The sequence below is a fragment of the Choloepus didactylus genome, chromosome 7 (genome assembly GCF_015220235.1).
Source record: "Choloepus didactylus isolate mChoDid1 chromosome 7, mChoDid1.pri, whole genome shotgun sequence".
NCBI lineage: Eukaryota > Metazoa > Chordata > Mammalia > Pilosa > Megalonychidae > Choloepus > Choloepus didactylus.
The window spans coordinates 40,771,835-40,794,034 of NC_051313.1; the positions used below are offsets into that span (position 1 = coordinate 40,771,835).

A 22,200-nucleotide genomic window follows, 5' to 3' on the forward strand; every position below is an offset into this window, starting at 1 on the left:
CAAAAGAACAGATAGAGAAAAGAATGGAAAATTACGAGCAGAGGATCAGGGAAGTGAATGACAACATGAAGCACATGTATACACGTGTTATAGGTGTCCAGGAAGGAGAAGGGGAGAGGGACAGAAAGAATATCAGAGGAAATAATCAATGAAATTTTCCCAACTCTTAAGAAAGACATAAAATTACAGTACCAAGAAGTGCAGCATACCCCAAACAGAATTGATCCAAATAGACCTTTTCCAAGACACTTACTAATCAGATTTTCAAATGTCAAAAACAAAGAGAGAATTTTGAAAGCGGCACAAGAAAAGGAACCCATCACATACAAAGGAAGTTCAATAGGACTAAATGTGGATTTTTCAGCAGAAACCATAGAGGTGAGAAGGCAGTGGTATGATACATTCAAGATACTGAAAGAGAAAAAACTGCCACCCAAGAATCCTATATCCGGCAAAACTGGCCTTTGAAAATGAGGGAGAGTTGAAAATATTCACAGATAAACAGACACTGAGAGAGTTCATGAACAAGAGACCTCCTCTGTAAGAAATATTAAAGGGACTGCTACAGACAGATAGGAAAAGACAGGAGAGAGAGGTTTAGGGACATGTGCAGAAATGAAGATACCAGGAGATAGAAAGAGGGTAAAGATCAGGCATTTGATGCTGAAGGAGTACAGAATTAGTACAGGACTGATTATATAGATCCAGAAACAGATAGCACAATACTGGATGATGGTAGCATAAAACTGTAAATACACTGAACAAAGATGACTGTGAATACGGTTGAAAGAAGGTGAGGAGCATGTAGTACACCAGAAGGAAAGAAAGAAAATAAAGACTGGGACGGTGTGCCAGTTTGGATGTATTATGTCCCCTAAAATGCCATTATCTTTGATGCAATTTTGTGGGGGCAGATATATTAGTATTGATTAGGTTGGAATCTTTGAGCATTTCCATGGAGGTGTGACTCAATCAAATGGGTGAGACCTTTGATTGGATAATTTCCATGGAGGTGTTACCCCACCCATTCAGGGTGGGTCTTTATTAAATCACTGGAGTCCTATAAGAAGAGTTCACAGACAGAATGAGCTCAGAGCAGCTAAGAGTGACGTTCTAGAGAAGTGCTGTAGCTGAGAGAAATATTTTGAAGACAGCCATTGGAAGCTGACACTGACATTTTGGAGAATGCCATTTTGAAACACAACCTGGGAGCAAGATGATGCCAGCCACATGCCTTCCGAGCTAACAGAGATTTTCCAGATGCCAATGGCCAATCTTCAGTGAAGGTACCCTGTTGCTGATGCCTTTACCTTGGACACTTTATGGCCTTAAGACTATAACTTTGTAACCAAATAAACCCCCTTTATAAAAGCCAATCCATTTCTGGTGTTTTGAATTCCGGCAGCATTAGCAAACTGGAACAGATGGTATAACTTAGGGAGACCTAGAGGGGTCAGTGATTGTGAGTAAATGTACAAATACAAAAATATCTTTACATGAAGGAGAACAAATGAATGTCAACTTTTCAAGGTGTTAAGAAAGGATGGTATTGGGGAAAAAATACAATCAATGCAAACTAGAGTCTATAGTTAACAGTAACATTGTAATATGCTTCCATTAATTGTAACAAAGGCAATATATCAAAGCTAAATGTCTATAAAAGGGGGATATAAGAGAGGGGTATGGGATTCTTGGCATTGGTGCTGTTGTATGACTTTTTTATTTTATTTTAATTTTAATTTTTCTTTTGTTGCCTTTGAATTGTCATTTTTCTTTCTTTCTTTTTCTTTTTTCGCCTATTCCTCTTTCTTTGTGGAAGAAATGGAAATGTGCTCATATAGATAGTGGTGGTGAATGCATTAACTATGTGATTATACAGGGATTATTTCCTTAGGATGGAATGTACAAACAGAGGGATACAAGTACTGGAGAAAATATGGAGAAAGGGATATACCTATTCACTGTTGGTGGGGAAGTAGAAAGGTGCAATCCATCTAAAGAGCAGTGTGGTTGTTCTACAGAAAGCTAAGCAAGGGGTTGCCATATAGTCCTGCAACCCTGTTATTGGGTACATACTTGGGAGAACTGAAAAGAGAGACATGAATGGACATTTGCACAGTGGTGTTTATGGTGGCAGTATTCACAATTTGCAGTGGATGGAGGTGGCCTAAGGGTACATCGACTGATGAACAGAATGGTGAACTATGGTGTATACATACAATATTGAGCTGCTACAAGAAGGAATGAAATTGTGAGTGAATGGACACTGTGCCAGTTTGAATGTATTATGTCCCCCCAAATGCCATTATCTTTGATGTAATCTTGTGTGGGCACACCTATCAGTGTTAATTACATTGTAATTCTTTGAGTGTTTCCATGGAGATATGCCCCACCCAACTGTGGGTGATGACTCTGATTGGATAATTTCCATGTAGGTGCTGCCCCGCTCATTTGGGTTGGGTCTAAATTGAATCACTGGAGCCATATGAATGAGCTGACAGGCAGAGGGAACACAGTGCAGCTGAGGGTGACATTTTGAAGAGGAGCTACAGCCAAGATGGACACTCCGAAGAACACCCAGGAGCTGAGAGAGGAGCTGCAGATGAGAGACAGTTTGAAGACGGCTGTTGAAAGCAGACTCTTGCTCCTGAGAAGCTAAGAGAGGACAAATGCCCCAAGAGCAACTAAGAGTGACATTTTTGAGGAACTGCAGCTGAGAGAGGAATGTTCTGGGAGAAAGCCATTTTGAAACCAGAACTTGGAGCAGATGCCAGACACGTGCTTTTCCAGCTAACAGAGGTTTTCCAGACAGCATTGGCCATCCTCCAGTGAAGGTACCTGATTGTTGATGCCTTACCTTGGACACTTTATGGCCTTAAGACTGTAGCTGTGTAACCAAATAAACCCCCTTTTATAAAAGCCAATCCATTTCCAGTGTTTTGCATTCCAGCAGTATTAGCAAACTACAATAGTATGTTGAGTGAAATAAATGAGAAACGAAGAGAAAAACAGTACAATGCCTCACTAATATGGACTAACCATATTGTGTAAACTCTGAGAATTGAATCTGAGGGCATAGGCTATCAGAGGAAGGCTTATGGTAAAGGTTCCTATATTGTAAGCTCTCATAGTAGTTACATCTATACTTGAATTGTAATAGCTATTTCTAAATTCTGAGATTCTGAGCTCTTTGTGTATAACCTGATTGGTCCCTGGAACTCTGGGTATTCATGTGATACCTGAGACTCAGAGCCAGAGTCTGGCAGCTATGAATGCCAGCATTATCCCAGACAGCAAATATTAAAAGAGTCTGAAAGAGAGATCAGACTTTAATTGGAGATATGAATGAAATGGATTTGGTTAGGACTAAGGTCAATCAGACTAAAGGGTAAAGAATGATATTGCCAGTGTTTTAAAACTTCAACTTCTATGTGAGACCAAAGGAAGAGATGTTTATTAGGTGCAAAATCTATATTTTTTATAACACACTATATAATTTAACTTGTATGGTCAGTTTATTCAAACACCATAATTACATGGAAATTTGAATAGGGAGTGAAATCTGGTTGGTTTGTACTGATTAGTGTAAAACCCCAAGACATCCCAGAGTAATCTGGGCAGAAAATAAAAACGTATTTGCAAAGCCCCCTAAAGGCACTGGGAGAAAATGTGGGAATATTAAACTTCCCTACCTGGGGAATTAATAATATTCTCACAAACATTTGAGGACTGCTAGTTTGGTATGCCGAGTCCTCTATCTTGGGGCTTGCCCTTATGAAGCACATTACTGCAAAGGAGAGAGTAAATCTCCTTATAATTGTGCCTAAGAGTCACCCCCAGAGAACCTCTTTTGTTGCTCAGATGTGGCCTCTCTCTCTAAGTCAACTCTGCAGGTAAACTCACTGCCCTCTCTCCTACATGGGACATGACTCCCAGGGGTATAAATCTCCCTGGCAACAGTGGGACATGACTTGTGGTGATGAGCTTGGCCCTGGCATCATGGGATTGAGAAAGCCTTCTTGGAACAAAGAAGGAAGAGAAATGAAACAAAATAAAGTTTCAGTGGCTGAGAGATTTCAAATAGAGTCAAAAGGTCATTCTGGAGGTTATTCTTATGCATTATAGAGAGATCCCTTTTTAGTTTTCAGTGTATTGGAATAGGTTGAAGGAAATATCTGACACGGTTGAACTGCAATCCAGTAGCCTTGATTCTTGAAGTTGATTGTATAACTATATAGCTTATATGGTGTGATTGCGTGATTGTGAAAACCTTGTGGCTCTCAACTCCCTTTATCCAGTGTATGGACAGATGAGTAGAAAAATGAGGACAAAAAGCAAATGAATAATAGGGAAGGTTAAGGGTATGGGATTTTGGGGGTATTCTTTTTTACTTTAATTTTTATTCTTTTTTGTGTGTGGTAATGAAAATGTTCAAAAATTGACTGTGGTGATGAATGTACAACTATATAATGGTACTGTGAACAACTGATTGTACACTGTGGATGACTATGGTTTGTGAATATATCTTAATAAAATTCAATTAAAAAGTAAAAAAAAAGAAACCCTTTGCAATTCTTATTTCTTATAATTAATAATTTTTCATAAGAACCTTTTACTATATATTTTTGCTACAGAATTTCAGAAGGTATCCAGAATTCTTTATTTTCCAAATATTTTAGTCATATTTTCAGATATTGGTTACAAATCTGCCTGGAGAGTCAGAAACATTGCTTCAATCATTATTTCTTCTTTAATTTATTCATATAATTTGACTGGAATTGGTTTCTGTTCCATCTGTGAAATTCAATTTTACTGTACTTGCTTGATAGATCTATTCTTTTTAATAGCATCTAATCTCACAGGGATAAGAGCTGTATTAAGAAGCTGATTTTTTACTTTTGACAATCAACTCTTCCTATTAAAAACAAACACTTTATTCTAGCTGAGCCTTAAGAATGTACTAACCTTGTTTAAAGGCTATTTATGAGGCACAAAAACTTCAACCTATATACTTTTACTTGTGGAATGACTTGATCAGAACTCAGTATGGGAATACAGATGAAGCTGAGAAATATAAAGCAGAAGAAGACTATTTCTAACAGTAATAACTAAACAGAGGCTATAAAGATAAAATTAAGCAGCAAAGACTGAGAAGCAGAAGACAGACACATTCAATGAACAGTTGTGGGAATGAAAACTATTTATTTAGAAGTCCTTTACTGCACTACTGTTAAAATAATTAACTTTTTTCAGTTTTATATCAACAAAGACACAGTCCACTCTACATAGTAGTAGAAATATTCATTTCATAAAGAAATGGTTAGCCATATTAACAATTTAAAACAGGAATTAAAGAAAAAAGGGCAAATTACCCTTTCAGAATACAAAACCAAAAGCTACAAACTCCCTATGTCCTCTTTCACTCCTCATGAGTCAAGTCCTTTTTGGTGCATGCTGATTTGTATTCTACTATTTAATTTGGACATTATAACTGATAACATTCTACATCTACCACAATAATTCTGTATCTACCAGGCTCAAATACGGGTCGTATTAATGGTGGTATAACACTCTATCATGATGCTCTATCAGAATTTATCTGCCCATTCTTTAATTATCGATATTTGGATTGCCCCTGGGTTGGCTGGTTTGCTTGTTTGGGTTATCAGAACAGAGAAGCTATATATGTCTCTTTACAAGTAGGGATTAAGATTTTCTCCCAATTTATTTTGCTTAGGATATATTTCCATATATACTTAAGGTCACATTCTTCTTTTGGAAAACTATTAATTTACAATGCCACCAGCAATACATTGGTTTGCAACAGTCCTTCCTATTTTTACCTAATTTTGCTAGATTATTAACTGAAAATTCAACTGTGAAACTGTTACAACTCTATCTGAATATAAACTTTAATTTTTGGAATTCAAAATTACAAAATGAGAATGTTTCTTTAAAAAAGATACATTAAATACTATTTAAAATAAAGATTATTTTTATACTGAGAATAATTACCCATTAATTTATCCATTCAGATTTTCAAATACCAGATTTTTAAAAGGAGGAAATACCTGAATTTTTATGCAAAGTGAAATAATTTGGCTATTAAAAAAAGAAAAGAAAAGAAAAGAAAGAGAGGAAAGAACTACTGTGTCCTCTGATTCTGTTTTAATTCTCTGGATAATAATATTAAAATGCAAGTGACCAATAGGAGCAAAACTAAGCCCAAACCTACCTAAAGTAAAAATTGCTAGATAGGTCCACATTTTGAAATATTCGGAGATACCTAAAAACAAAACAAAACAAAACAAAAGCATATTACATTCATACAATACTATTATTTTTTCATAGTTTTACATATATTCATATATACATTTATGTTTATAAATACACTTATTAAAACTGAGGAATTCAATCCATAACTGGAGTAGGGATTTCATCTGAAGAAATTCTAAGTCTGCTGATTGTCCCCTTTCAGAGATCCTGAACTTTATAGGGTTTGACAGCTTCGTCACCGACTATGCCAGTGAAAGGAGTCATGCACCTTCTCGTGTGGGACACTCAGACTTTGGGTAAGATAGAAATAAATAATGTTTTTGTTTTAACAATGTGCTTTACAAATGCTATGCAGTTGGAGAGGAAAGTAACAAAAACAGGCAAAATGCTGTGGGCACAATATTTTTAATATGGCAAGTTTCTTAAACTGTAAAAAAAAAAAGTGTAGAATAAAATATCCATGTATCTACCATATAAGATTAATAAATACTGACTTTTCCATATTTACTTCAACTTTTAAAATAAAATAACTAAAACATGATTAAAAAAGTTAAAATCCCCCTTTACGTTTCTGCAGTCCCATTCTCTTTCTCCAGAGGCAACCATTTTCCCTGATTTTGGTATAAATCCTTCTAGTTCATATGTCCCTTTACTTTTACCATATTTCCAGATATTTTTAAACAATACATAGCATTACATTGTGTGTTTAAGATATTTATATAAGTCATTTCAAAACGTGTATTATTCTACAACTTGCTTAATTCACACTTATGGATTTAATTTGTTCACTTTTACTGATGTTTGGTACTTCATCACATAAACATGCCACATTTTAATTATCCACACCTCTGTGGATAAACCATTAGGTTCTTTCATGTTCTCAACTATCCAACGTCACCAGTAACATCCCACATGTGTTTTCCTGGGCATCTCTGTAAGAATTTCTCTAAGACACATAATGGAAACAGAACCACTGGATAGCAGAATACATGCATTTTCAAGTTTGCTAGAAAATGTCAAATTGTCCTGAGTGCTCTAACTCATACTGTATACACATTCCTATTTCCCACATCTCTGCTAACACTTGATATTGGCAGACATTTTAATTATTCCCAATATGACCAATGGAAATGAAGTGGTATCTTTAATTTGCATTTCCCTGATGACTTAGTAAGGTTTAGAATCTCTTCTGTGAGCCACCTGTTCATATCTTTTGACCATTTTTCATTTAGATTGCTTATATTTTTTCTAATTTGTAGAAATTCTTCATATGTTATATGAAGATAAATATATCATATATTATATGATCATATATCATTATATGAAGAACTCTTCATATATTATTCATCTGTTACATGTTGCAAATACCTACTTTCAGACTGCTGGATGTCTCCTAAAATTTAGCTAGGTTATAGAGATATTTTTAATATTTGGTAGCATCAAATATATAGTTGTTCTCCTTAGGGTCTGTCCTTCTTATATTTTGTTTATGAAATCCTTCTCTGGGTCAAGGTCATAAAAATACTTACCTTTATTCTCTTCTAATAGTATTAAAATTGTCTTTGTACTTCTGGAATTTTTTGAATATTTTCAGAGGTTGGGATCAATTTTATTCTTACGCACATGGAAAACCAACATCATTTCGCCTACCTTTTCCCTAGTGAATTGTAAGGCTCTCTCTATTATATTCCAATTTCCCATATAAAATGGATCTTTTTCTGGATTTTCTCAAATCTTCCTTGATCAAGGTAGAGCCTTCCACCCACACCAAGCAATCTTAATTACTATAACTTACTACCTGATTATCTTAATTACTAGAGGTCTTACTATTTGTTTGGACCTACCTCTTATCCTTGCTTTTCTTTTTTAGAATCATCTGGACTCTGCTTATACTTTTACTTTTCCATATAAATTTTAAAATCAGTTTGTCAGGTTCATTTAAAAAAAAAATCTTCTTAGAATATAGATTATAGTTAACATTAAATTTATGAATTAATTTTTGGGAAAGCACACATCTTTGTGATAGTGAATCACAGGGTCATCTTCCCAATTATTTAGAGATTTTAAAAAATTGTTTAACAGTGTTTTATAATTTCCTCCATTAAGTTTTGTATAACTTTGGTTGAATTTATTTCCAGGTGCCTTACAGTCTTACAGTGCTACTGTGAAAGAAATCATAATTAAATTTTCTAATTGGTTATTGCCAGTGTTTAGAAAAACTACTTGTTCTTACACAGTGCTCTTTTCTCAGTCACCTTGCTGAACTCTCAGTTCTAAGAGTTTATAGTCACTCTTGGATTTTCCAAGTAAATAATCATGCTTTCTGCTAATAATAACAATGTTTATTTTTTTCTAAGCCTTATTTCTTTTCCTAGTCTTACTGCAGCAGCTAGGATCTTCAATACAATGCTGAATATTAGTGATGATAGACACCTCTGGCTTGTTTCTGACCTTAAAGGCAATGCTTCTGAAGTTCAACTTCTAAAAATTATTTTGGACTTAGGTTTTTAATACATATCATTTATCAGATTAAGAAAGTTCCCTTCTATTCCTTCTTTACTAAGACTTTTGATCATGAATAGGTACTGAATTTTGTCAAATATATTTTCTGTTAATATTAAGATAATCATATTTTCCCATTAATATTTTAATGTAAGGAATTGCTCCCACAGATTTTCTAACATTTATACAATCATGCATTAGAGGGATAACCTCTACTTGTCATTAACTATGAAATGTTTAATACAATTATATTTTATTTCCCAATATTTTACCAAATTTTTACATGAATGCATTATTAGATCATATATTTTTGTAAGTGTGTTAGGAGTTTATCATATAGTAATATTCAGTTTGCCTATAACAAACTACTTAATGCAACTGTATCTTTTTCTAGATAATATCTTATTACTATACAATATTAATCATAAGATAAATTTCACTCTTTAATGATAACCAAATCAACATATAGAACATGTAATTTGTTTGGCCATTCTTAGCTAAAGAATTATAAAAGTGGGGTTAATAAATCATATAAACCTCTTCAACTCTTTCCCATCTCTCAGATTCATATGCACTGGTTATCTGACTTCACTCTTAACGAATGTACTATGGCTACCTATAAGCTTTAAGGGACATAATATTTTGTCAGTTGATACAAGACAGAGGTCCGCTTTATCTGGTAAACTACTTATCTTCACCTGAAACAATTTTTTTTAATGGCCCCACTTCTAAATCATCATTGAAGACAATGTCACAGGGTCCTGAAATCTATTCTCTAACCAGGTCTTACACAAGAGACACACACCACTTTTAATGTCAGTATGTGTATCTAAAACAACACTATAAAGGTATAAAATGGATTAAATCTAAAATGTTACATATCCTAAACACTTATAAATATGCTCTTGTTCAGTTTAACCTTTATAATGTTAAAATAAATTTATTTTTAATAGCTTTTTCCCACACTATCTAGGCTCCAATAATTCCCCACAAAAACTTAATTAAAAGACTTCAAATCTACAGATAATTGGGGGAAAAAAAAAGAAAACAAAACAAACAAAGAAAACATACAACGAATCCCGGTATGTCTTTTACCTGAATTTACTGCTAAGATCTCTCTCTTCAAACACACATACTCTCTTTTTCTGTCTCTTTAAATATACATGCACACTTTATTTTTCTAGACCATTGAACAGTAATAGGACTCTTGACATTTTACCCTTAAATACTTCAGTATGCATCTACTATGAACAAGGGCAACCTCCTAAATAGCTATAATGTATATTAATTTAATATTAATTCAATAATATTACCTAGTACATAGTCCTTATACAAACAGTCCCAATAAAAGTCCTTTCTAGCTGTGCAAGTGCACATGTGTATGCACTTAATCAAAGATCCAAATGAAATTCATCTATTTGCATTTAGTTGACATGTCTCAGTCGCCTAAAATCTAGAGCAGCTTTCTGGTGTTTTTGTCTTTTATGACATCAACATTTTGAAGAGTCCATGCCAGTTGTCTTGCTGAATGTCCTACAATATGGATTTGTCTGATTATTTCCTCATGCTTAGATTCAAGTTAAATATTTTGGCAAGACAACTACACAGGTGATCTGTGTACTTCCCATTACCTCACATAAAGAGTTATATAATGTCAGGTTTTGTCTCATTGTTGGTAATGCTAAGTTTGCTCACTTGATGAAGTATCCCTGCCATTTTCTTTTCATTATAAAAATCCTTTTTCCACTTTGTAAATAATGGAAGAGATTCATGGAGCAGTGTGTTGAGACTGGGTGACTATCATGTTTCGGAATAACAACCTTTCACCTAATAGTTTTAGTGCCCATTGTTGATCCTTGCCTGAATCAATTATTATAATGGGGTTTTGTAAAGCCCTTGAACAAATGTAAAATTCTGAGCCAGGATTTGACCTCTTTACATAACATTCATGGTCCTCTGAAAATATTCTGTTTTCTAATTGGCATATGCAATAGCCCTAAGAAATGTGTCCTTGACAGTGCTAGAGAAATGTGATAGCAAATTACAAAAAAATTAGTCACCACCAGTACATACCTAGCTTCATCAGGGTGAGTGATCCGTACAGAATCATTGGGTATATAGATCATATTTGTATCTTCAATCTTATATATTGCATGACCTCCAATATCTGCCATCTTCCTCCGTTTAGTTATTAACACAATATAATAACCTTCCAAAAATCTGACAAAACCTATACAACAAAAAAAGATAAATATAACATTTTGCAAACTTAGTAATGTTTTTAGATTTTGTCAGATACATATTTAAAAGGCCAAAGTCTTTTGATACATCCCTACTTTATTATTTCTCTCCGTGACTTCTTGCTATAAAATGTTCAGTTGCCTAAGAATTATTCTCTGGGAACACTTATACTGACATTTATCTCACTTAAAAAGATTGCGAGTGAGAAGTTACGACTTAAGAAATGATGATGATTACTGAATATAAAGAATTCTTTTTACTTTCTAGTGTATTAGAATAGCCAGAAAAAAATGCCTGAAATTGTTGTAACTGTAATCCAGTTGCCTTGATCTTTGATAATGATTGTATAACTAAATAGCTTTCATCTTGTGACCCTGTGATTATAAAAACCTGGTGATGACCCTCACTTGTACCCCTAAGGCAGGGTTAGAATTAGGGTGGTGGCTGGCTGATAAGCAAAGGGCAAATTCCAAGAAGCAGTCAGGCCACAAGGAGAAAGATATCTCTGAGAAGAACAGCAATAAACAGCACCTGGGGCAAAAGACCCCACCTGAGTGAGTCATCTAAGCTCAGGCATCAATCAAGGAGGAAGAAGGAGAGGGTAGTACAACAGTTAATAAAAATTACAAAAGGAACGAAAGTCTATAAAAGCAGATTGCCCCACACCTCTTTCTTTGCGAGTGTCCGCATGCTCTTTCTTTGTACGCGAACTTAATACATTTTCTGCCTCCTATTCTATCTGTGCTGTGCCCTTGAATTCTTTCTCACTGAGTGGCAAAAAACCAAGGAACCTAAATCTAATGATACCCCCTTTATCAGTTCATTTTTTGTCTGTTTTTTTTACTTTAGAAACTTGTGATCACAAAGGCAACCCCCTAATGTAAATGGAGGAACTTGGATCAGCTCAGAACTAACCACTGACTTGTTCTTATTTGGTTCTAGCACACTTCCATTCCTTTACATTTGTAAATTGTTTCTGCCTATATTTGCTACTAAGACAGAAATAACCCCATCTCCCTTCCTTTTTCTTATACTTGTTACTGTAATAGTAACAATTCCATTTCCCCCTTGTTTCTGCTTATACTTCCTATTGAAATGGTAATGACTCCATTGCCTCGTTTGAATCCATAAAAACCTTGAACTCCTTAGACTGAGGGAGGCAGACTTTTAGGCCGATATGCCATCTGATCTCCTGCTTCCCGCTTAGCAATAAACTCTTTCTGTCTTGAAACTCCAGTGTCATGGACTGGCTGTTATGTGCATCAGGCAGAGAACCCACCGCTTTTGTCCGGTATAACATTAAACTAAACAATTTTATTTTATTCATTCATTCCTTTCCATTTAGTCTCATTTCAAATAGAAATTAAGATGTCTTACAAAAAAACATACAAGACTGATAAAAATGAAGGGGGAAAATTAGGGTAAAGGAAAACAAGGTTAAGAAAATAAAATGAAGACAAGAATTAGAGTAGTACTTAAGAATAACTCTTAAGGGCCTATATACTATTCTCCACATTTTTCTCTGAGCTTTCTAACAGATAATGCAAAAAGGAACATGTACTGGGTTGGATCTATTATGTCCCCCAGAAAAGCCATGTTTTTTTTAATCCACTCTGGTGGGTGAGACTTATTGTGGGTAGGATCTTGTGATTTGGTGGTTTCCATGGAGATGTGACCCACCCAATTGTGGGTGGGACCTTTTGATTAGATTTTTTCCACAGAGATGTGACCCCGCCCATTCAAGGTGGGTCTTAGTTTACTGGTGTCCTCTGTGAGACGATAAAAGGCAGGGACATTTTGAAGAGAGCTCAGAGATGCTTAGAGAGAAAATGCCCACAGACATTTTGGAGAAAGCCACTGAAACCAGAACCAGGAGAGAAGCTAAGAGATGAAATCCAGAGTTTGCCCCAGAGAAGCTAAGAGAGGACCCCCAGATGCTTAGAAAGAAATGCCCCGGGGGGAACAAGCAAGGACACACAGAAGCCCAGAGATATTTTGGAGAGAAGAGCCAGCAGACGTTGCCGTGTGCCTTCCCATGTGACAGGAACCCTAGACGCCATCACCTTTCTTCAGAGTCAAGGTATCTTTCTTTCTGGATGCCCTAATTTGGACACTTTCATGGCAGCAGAACTGTAAATTTGTGAACTAATAAACTCCCTTTATAAAAGCCAATCCATTTCTGGCATTTTGCATTCCAACAGCATTAGCAAACCATAACAGAACACATATCCATACACAGTGGCTATAAGACAAAAATCAAATCAGTTACTTAGAGAAGCTATTCCTAGTTCTGAGACCTGAAAGATAAATCTAGAGTGACTCCTCATTAAAAGGAGACTATGTGACACAGGAAACAACCACCTCAGGAAATTTTTACAGGAGTGTCAAGAGCACATTTCTTAGGCCTGTTTCATATGGCAAAGCACAATTCAAGAAATATAATTCTCTACAAACTGAAAGAATGCAGACAAAGCACGAAGATCAACGGTGGCTGTAGTGGCTTGGAGTTATATACCCCAGAAAAATATTTTCTTAATCTTAATCCATTTTTGTGAGTGTAAAACTATTGTAAATAGGACCTTTTCATGAGGTTACTTTAGTGAAGGTGTGGCCCAACTGAATCAACATGGGTTTTAATCCTATTACTGGAGGCCTTAAAGGATGGCCATAGAAAGAGAAGCTATTGGGAGATTTGAGGTGAGAGGTGAGGGATGGGGAGCAACCAGAAGCTGGAAGTCAACAGAATCTGGAAAAGAAAAGAGAAGACATTGCTATGTGCATTGACATGTAAGAGAAGAGCAAAGGAACCACAAAGATTACTGGCCAGAAAGAAGACACTAGTCCCAGGAGGAAGCCTTCTAGCCTCTGAAACAATAAATTCCTGTTGTCAAGCCAACCCATTGTATGGTATTTGTTTTAGTAGATGGGAAACTTAAACAGTGGTCTAATTTAATTGGAAAATAAATTTTTAGATATACTAAAGCAGCATTTCCCCAAATGTGTTCTCCATGAAATACTTAGTTAATGGATTCTGGGGTGAGGGGAAGGCTTGAGCAAATACATGAGGGAAACAATGCACTAAATAACCACTTAAGTTATTAGAACCTTACAGTACTGCACTAATGTAATACGCACTGTGAATCTCAAAGGGGGACAAACAGTAATCACCTTCCTATATTTGTTTGACCATGGGAACTCCCTCTCCCCACCTTTCTTTTAAAGAAGTGTATTGGTGGATAAACATTCTGAGAACATACTTTGAGAAATACAGATCAAGAGGAATATCAGACTTCATTGACTCTTGATTGCTAATGGCAAAACCCAACTCCAGCCAGCCTAAATTTTAAAAAGGAACTTAAAAAGAATAATGAATTGACCCATGGCATTCATGAGCAACACTGACCGGCTCTCAGAAAAAAATAAAGTCAAGATGCATCTCTGAACATCTGCCTCATTCTTATCTCTCTCCACAGAGCAGGCTTCTTTACTACTCTGTATCATGTGGAAGGAAACACAGCTGCTAACAGTACTAGACTTTATACCCCAAGGTTTCAATGGAAAAAGACTGACTTATTTATTAGGTTCAGTTCGAGAATTCGTAGACCCAGCCCTGGATCAACCAATAGTGGTCAAAATCACAAAATGCACTGGAAGTCATTTTATACAGTAACTAAGATACTTAGATGGGATGGGGATGAAGTGGTCCCAGTTCCCAGAAAAACAGAGGGGTTGGGAAAACAAAACAATATACCCATTAAATTTCATATCCTCATTCAATACTCTACAAACGTTATTTCTGATAGTTAAGATTTTTATAAATATTTGGGAGTCGTAAAATAAGGTTATCTCTTCTGTCAAATCATTGGAATGTAGATGCTCTATACTAGTGATTGAAGAAAGATCCATATGCCTTCATGTTCCTTAATGTTCAACAGCATTAAGTTCTCAGTAGCTGTTTTATTTCATGAAAAAGCATATACTATAAATGCATATACCATAAAATGGTTGGCTTTTACAAATGGAGATTTATTAACTTACAAGCTCAAAGTTCCAAGGCCATGAAAATGTCCCAATCAAGGATCAACAGGCAATGCTTTCTCCCTGAAGACTGGCTACTGGCAATCCTGGGCTCCTCTGTCAGATAGCAAGGCACATGGCAATGTCTGCTGGTCTCTCCCTTCTCTTCTGGACTTTGTTGCTTGCAGCTTCTTGCTGCTCCATGTGTGGTCTTCTCTCTGAGCTTCTGTATCTTTCTCAGCTTCTGTGTATTTCTCTGAATTTCATCCTCTTACAAAGGACTCCAATAAGAGGATTAAGACCCACCTGGGGCAAGCATCAACTGAACTAATCTAAATCAAAAGGTCCTACCCACAACAGGTATGGGGACCCAGGGCCCAAGTCCCCTCACTCCCTGCCCCCATAGTGAAAATGATTTATTTCACATAGCAGCCTACTTGACCAGGAAGATGTTAAAAGGCATCAGACCTCCCCAGGGGGCGTAAAGAATGTATCCTAAACAAAGCATTGAAACTCCCCTCCCCTGATCACTGTTGATAACAAATCTCCACACCCCTGTGTCACAAGACCCACTCTGTTCCCACACCCTATGGAATGTCTTTGTTCTAACCGTCATAGAGGTTAGTGCCACTCTTTGAGGGGCACTAACTTCCATGTTTTCTCAGCTAGCCACCACCGAGAAAAATCACCTTCTGTCATTAAGTCCTAATAATCTCATGCCTAATCCATGCAAGGCATGTTCTTCAGTCTTGGGGCTAAACTGGGTTGGAACTACAGGGCTACACCCACAGGAATGGATTAGCTTTAAGAACATGATCTTTTCTGGGATCCATAAAACCTCCAAACCATCACAGTAGCACATTTGTCATGAGATAGACTTGGTCAAAAATTTTGACTCCAGAACTTTTGCTTTGGGAATTAAAATGAACTCTCTTGGCAGGGGGGTGGGTGTTACTTCTCAAATGGTGACATGAAGAGCTCCATGAACCCTCTTCTCAGTGAAAAAAACCATAACTGGTGAAAATTATTAAAACAAACAAACAAACAAACCATTTAAAATTCTCTGGAACTTGTCCCAAGGGCATACAAGCAAATGAAGAAACATTCATTCAAGAAAATCTAAATTTTAGTGAGAACGGTGAAAGAAGCACTTGAGTGACAACCTGCTTTCTGTTGCCTCTATCCAGACCAGTGTGACAGACAGACACTCTACTCTGGGAAGGTACAACCAGGAAGACAGGACTTCCTTTCTCCCCAGCCCCCATCTGGAGCTACAGTTTCTCCTCAGGAGGGGCAGGCCACCAACATTCCTCATCCCCTCCAGCGCTGTGTTACAGAAATTATTTCAGACAAATGTGGCCAAGAGGTCTGGGACTCCCTCTTCCACCCAACTCCCACTTGTAGGGTGACAGCTGCACCCTATGTGTGGCAGGCCAAGAATACTGGGCCCTGATTGACTTCACTCAAGCTTGCTCAGAGGGTGATAGTTTCATGCCAGGAGAGGCAATCCAACACCTACGCCCAATGCCCTAATCGTAGAAAAGAGGGTTCTCAAACCAAGAGAAGTGAGCTGCTGCCAGATCCCAGCCTCAGAGCAGTACAGAGGAGGTTCTACCTAAGAGGAGAGGTAGGTTGTCAGAATAAAGAGCTTCATAGCATTTCCTAAGAGGATAACTTTATTTGGAACAGAGCATGGGGAAGTGCCTAAGGGCAACTGCTGAAAACAATGAAGATTTTGGTGGTGAGCAGTTAAGAGGAGACTGGTAGCTCTATGATAACAACAAGCAAAAACAGTAGAACAGTTAGAGGTTTAACAGAGAGAACTAGGGAAAAGATAGCTAAGAAGAGCCCTTCTACAGTGCAAGCCTCAAAAACTGGCCTCAAAGACTACTCCTGCAAAAGGGTGGAAATTTAATTGGGTCAGACTGTGGAGTAATTTATGCCCCAGGGCATCATCTACTAAAGAAAACCATGTTTAAAGAAGTAAAGGAAGGTGTGACGACAATGTGTCATCAAATAGAGAAAATCAATAGAGAGACAGATTATTTAAAAAAAGAACCAAAGGGACATTCTGGAGTTGAAAAGTACAATAACTAAAATGAAAAATTTGCTAGAAGGGCTTAACAGTAGACTTGAGCTGACAGAAGAAAGAATCATCAAACTTGAAGACAGATTGAGACTATGCAATCTGAAGAACAGAGATGAAAAATATGAAGAAAAATGAACAGTGTCTCAGCAAAACATGGGGCACTATTAATTACATCAACATAAATGAAATGGGAGTACCAGAAGGAGGAGGGAGAAAAAGGAGCAGAAAAAGTACTCAAAGAAATAATGGCTGAAAACTCCCAAATTTGATTAAAAACATTAATCTACACATACAAGAAGCTCAACAAACTACAGGTAGGATAAATGTAAAATCTCACTCAGATACACCATAGTCAAAATATCAAAAGGCAAAGAAAATCTTGAAAACTGCAAGAGAAAAACAAATTGTCACATACAGCTGATTTTTCATCAGAAACATTGAAAGCCAGAAGGTAGTGGGACATATTCAAAGAATTGAAAGAAAAAGCCGTCAATCAAGAATCTGTTATCCAGCAAAACTATCTTTCAGAACTACCCCTCACTCTCTTTTCTTTCCTCTCTCCCTTTCTTTCTCTCTCAGTTTCCTCCCTATTCTTCCTCTCCTGTCCCACAAAGTTAGAAAAAATGATACATTTTATAAAATCTTAGCTGGGAGCTTGGTGCTGTGGATTTTTACTCTATAATTGACAAATATCTGTATCTTGATACTCTTACAAAAAAAAAAGGAAACTACAAATTGAAGGAATTAACATAAATGAGCTAAAATGAATTAACATAAATGAGATAAAATGTATAAGGGAAAGAGGCCTTGGGGATTTTATGAGCTGTACTACTGAGAAAAATGCTATTAAAACAAAGAAAAATACTTCCATGGCATTTTAGAATTCCACAAAGCAAAGCGCTTTATAAAAAAATGTTCACACAAATGGTTTATAATGTAGAATGTAGGGGAACTAGCAATAGAGAACAATTAAGGAAGGGGGAACAATAATCCAAGAAAAACAGATAAGCTATTGTGGGTAAATTTAACGTTCTGGGAATGCCCAGGAATGACTATGGTCTGTTAATTTCTGATGGATATAGTAGGAACAAGTTCACAGAAATGTTGCTATATTAGGTAACTTTCTTGGGGTAAAGTAGGAACATGTTGGAAGTTAAGCAGTTATCTTAGGTTAGTTGTCTTTTTCTTACTCCCTTGTTATGGTCTCTTTGAAATGTTCTTTTTTTGTATGTTTGTTTTCTTTTTAACTTTTTTTTCATACAGTTGATTTAAAAAGAAGGGAAAGTTTAAAAAAAAAAGAAAGAAAAACAAGGAAAAAAAGATGTAATGCTCCCTTGAGGAGCCTGTGGAGAATGCAGGGGTACTGGCCTACCCCACCTCGATGGTTGCTAACATGACCACAGACATAGGGGACTGGTGGTTTGATGGGTTGAGCCCTCTACCATAGGTTTTACCCTTGGGAAGACGGTTGCTGTAAAGGAGAGGCTAGGCCTCCCTATGGTTGTGCCTAAGAGCTTCCTCCCGAATGCCTCTTTGTTACTCAGATGTGGCCCTCTCTCTCTGGCTAAGCCAACTTGAAAGGTGAAATCACTGCCCTCCCCCCTACGTGGGATCAGACACCCAGGGGAGTGAATCTCCCTGGCAACGTGGAATATGACTCCCGGGGAGGAATGTAGACCTGGCATCGTGGGACGGAGAACATCTCCTTGACCAAAAGGGGGATGTGAAAGGAAATGAAATAAGCTTCAGTGGCAGAGAGATTCCAAAAGGAGCCGAGAGGTCACTCTGGTGGGCACTCGTACGCACACTTTAGACAACCCTTCTTAGGTTCTAAAGAATTGGGGTAGCTGGTGGTGGATACCTGAAACTATCAAACTACAACCCAGAACCCATGAATCTCGAAGACAGTTGTATAAAAATGTAGCTTATGAGGGGTGACAATGGGATTGGGAAAGCCATAAGGACCAGACTCCACTTTGTCTAGTTTATGGATGGATGAGTAGAAAAACAGGGGAAGGAAACAGACAAAGGTACCCAGTGTTCTTTTTTACTTCAATTGCTCTTTTTCACTCTAATTATTATTCTTGTTATTTTTGTGTATGTGCTAATGAAGGTGTCAGGGATTGATTTAGGTGATGAATGTACAACTATGTAATGGTACTGTGAACAATCGAAAGTACGATTTGTTTTGTATGACTGCATGGTATGTGAATATATCTCAATAAAATGAAGATAAAAAAAAAAATGTTCACTTGAGCCCCTTTTCTCCCTGAGAGAGTAGCTACAAATTCCTTAATTAAAGCTGAAAGACACAGGAATGGGAAAGGAAAGAGAGGGAAGAAAAAAAAACAAAAAACCCTGATGACTACTTCATTAAAAGCAAGTTAGAAAGTGGTTATCCTTTTCGAAGGATAAAACTTACAAAGTAAGGCTCTTGGAGGCACTCAAGAAGAGAATTTAATTGGATTTTAAGTCACAAGTATTTCCAAGGTGAGGAATTTCCCTTTATTTTTTGCCATATATTTATTTTTTTAGACAAATAAATTTCTCTGTAACACTGTCTCTCAACTTGCATCCCAACTGAATTTTAATGTTAGCTCTAGCCTGTTAAGCCATTCCACACTTCCCTTCATACTTTGAATGAAGAAAAGTAAAAATATTGTACAAAGGAGACTCTTTTCTACCAGCACAAATGCCTTCAGTTTATCATTAATGAGATATTTTCCCTCTTCCTTTTTATTGGCAACTGGAAACATCATTCTTTTGTTCAAAGATTCCTTTCAAATATAACCAACAATTAAAAGCCTTCAGTTTAGAGCAGATATCTCCAGAAGTTAACCTGTTCATCACTTACCATCCCCCAAACCAGAACAACATCTTTTTTCAGTGCACTTCTGGCATATTCCTAACCCAGACTAATTTCACTAAGTATTTCCCAGAAGACTAGATAACTGCCATCATGCAAAAGTGATTTCTCTCTCTCCAAAGAGAAGGCTTTGTCATTTGTAAAGAACACCAAGCGAAGTATCTAAAACACGACATCATAAGAGGACTGGAGTGGTGTGCTCTTCTGGTAGTGGAAAGGCTCCCACCAGCTCAAGAAAAAAGAATGCAATATTCTGTTTTGGAGGTCACCGTGCCAGCTAGATATTATTATCTTGGAAGCCTTTAGTGAGGACAGTACTCCAACAGAGAAGTATGAAAACTCTCTACAAGATACTCATGCACTCTTACAACAGAGCCCCCTAGAACCAAAGTGACATCTCTAATATTAAATCTTACTGCCCCCTAACTAGTCTGTGGCTCACACCTTTTTGTGTTGTTATTCCCATTGTTATCTCAGATCTACTAATCTATTTCTAAGGGTGTTATTTTAAATAACAGCTTAGTCCATCACTCATTCTACTACAATGACACTTCTTATTTTCTCTCTCTCCTCCAACATACCAGCAGCTCAAAAGAGAATCCTACAATGGGTGGCAGAAAAAGAACAGACTAAGGAGTTACAGAATTACGTATCAAAAGGGAATGGGATGGTCATGAAACTGAGAGTAGATACCTACTCCATCCATGTACAGGATCCTGTAAAACAACTTGTGATAAATGTTCATCATAACATTCAGTGGTTTGCCAAACCCCCTGCTGGCTGTCAAATAACAATGGAGCAAGTCAGGAATTGGCAAAGTAACTATAGGACTGGATAGATCTGTTTCCAGCCAAGAAACTCTAGTGTTATCTTCTAGGTCAGTATGACTCCAAGTGTGGTCTAGAGAACAGTGCTGGTGCAAGAACCATTCAGTCCTGGCCCACAAAAAGACAAGCAAACAAACTGAGAGTAAAAGTTTGAGCAATTTGAGATTGCCACAACATACAAATGCATGATCCGTGAACTTGCCTCCAATAAGGTATAGACTAGTTTGGGTGTTACTGAACTTATGTCGTGATTCACACATGGTACAAGCTGTATACAAGTCATGCACAATAGGACCATATCATAGGATTTGGGGGGAAATTTGGGCCTTTATCATAGATAGCTGAGAAACACTTTTTTATCTATGTTTTAGATTCTTATAGGTTGTGCACTAAATTAACCATAACAGCTTAAAGCATTCCAGCAAAAATATTATCCACAGATTAAACATGTTGAAAAGTTAGTACAGAAAATATTTTAGCCACAGAATAGAAGACAACCATTCTAGTCATTTTGTACATTTACTATTCCAACTACTATATTTTCATTTTTCAACGATAAGTAGTGTTTCTTTTACTATTTCAGTATCCCTTGTTATTTCTAAGACAGTACTAGACAAATCATAGAATTTTATTAAATTCCTGTTTATTCCTATTTCTAAACTTTATTTACATTTTAAAGTATACTCTGATCGAAGAACTAGAATACATAAAATGCATTTACATAAAAATTCTAAATTCTTACTTGGTACTGTATTGTATTACTTTGCTGTTCGGTCAGTCTTTCAGTGACTTCACCCAACCAAGAACAGTCACAAACCAGAGGCCTCTGATTGCAAGAGAAATAGCTACCATGGCACCTAAGAATGTGACCTTTAAGAGAAACATGGAGATATCTTCAGCCCTCCCAGAGCTTATTAACTAACATTTGTTTGTATAATAAAATACATGGTTAAAAATTCAGTTATCAAATGATTAAAACAATGCTTCTGGTTTTACAAGCTTTGTTATAGATCAAAGATGAGACAAGTAATAAGCTAGAAGCAAACATGCCAAGAACAATGAAGAATAACCAAAGTACCATAAAAACAAAAAAAATAGCAGTCTGGGGACCATTTAGTGTAAAGGCAAATTACCCAACACAACTCCAGAATACCCAAGAGCAACTTCTTTTAAACACAGTTCAAAACCGATCTTCACTTTGTTACACTAAATCAAGAAAGGTCCAGTTTTATAGTAAACCCTGGCTAATGAGGCTTTCAGTATTACATACACCTTAGGAAATCTCCATCCAAAAAAGTTAAAGTATCATCATTTAAAGGGATAAGCCGAAATTAGTAACTAAAAATAACAATTAAAAGCCTACTGTGTTTAAGACACATTTT

General features: G+C 36.6%; 1 protein-coding gene across 2 annotated transcripts in view; it reads right to left on the reverse strand.

The window, feature by feature from the left end:
• FIG4 (FIG4 phosphoinositide 5-phosphatase) overlaps window positions 1-22,200 on the reverse strand; it is a 188,344-nt gene that overhangs the window by 134,037 nt on the left and 32,107 nt on the right. For both annotated transcript variants that reach the window (XM_037842270.1, XM_037842269.1), the window contains 2 exons: window positions 10,852-11,008; window positions 6,236-6,286 (listed from right to left, as the gene is read on the reverse strand). In XM_037842270.1, coding sequence (XP_037698198.1) covers window positions 6,236-6,286; window positions 10,852-10,952 — 152 coding nt within the window. In that variant the 5' untranslated portion in view covers window positions 10,953-11,008. The remainder of the gene's footprint in view (window positions 1-6,235; window positions 6,287-10,851; window positions 11,009-22,200) is intronic.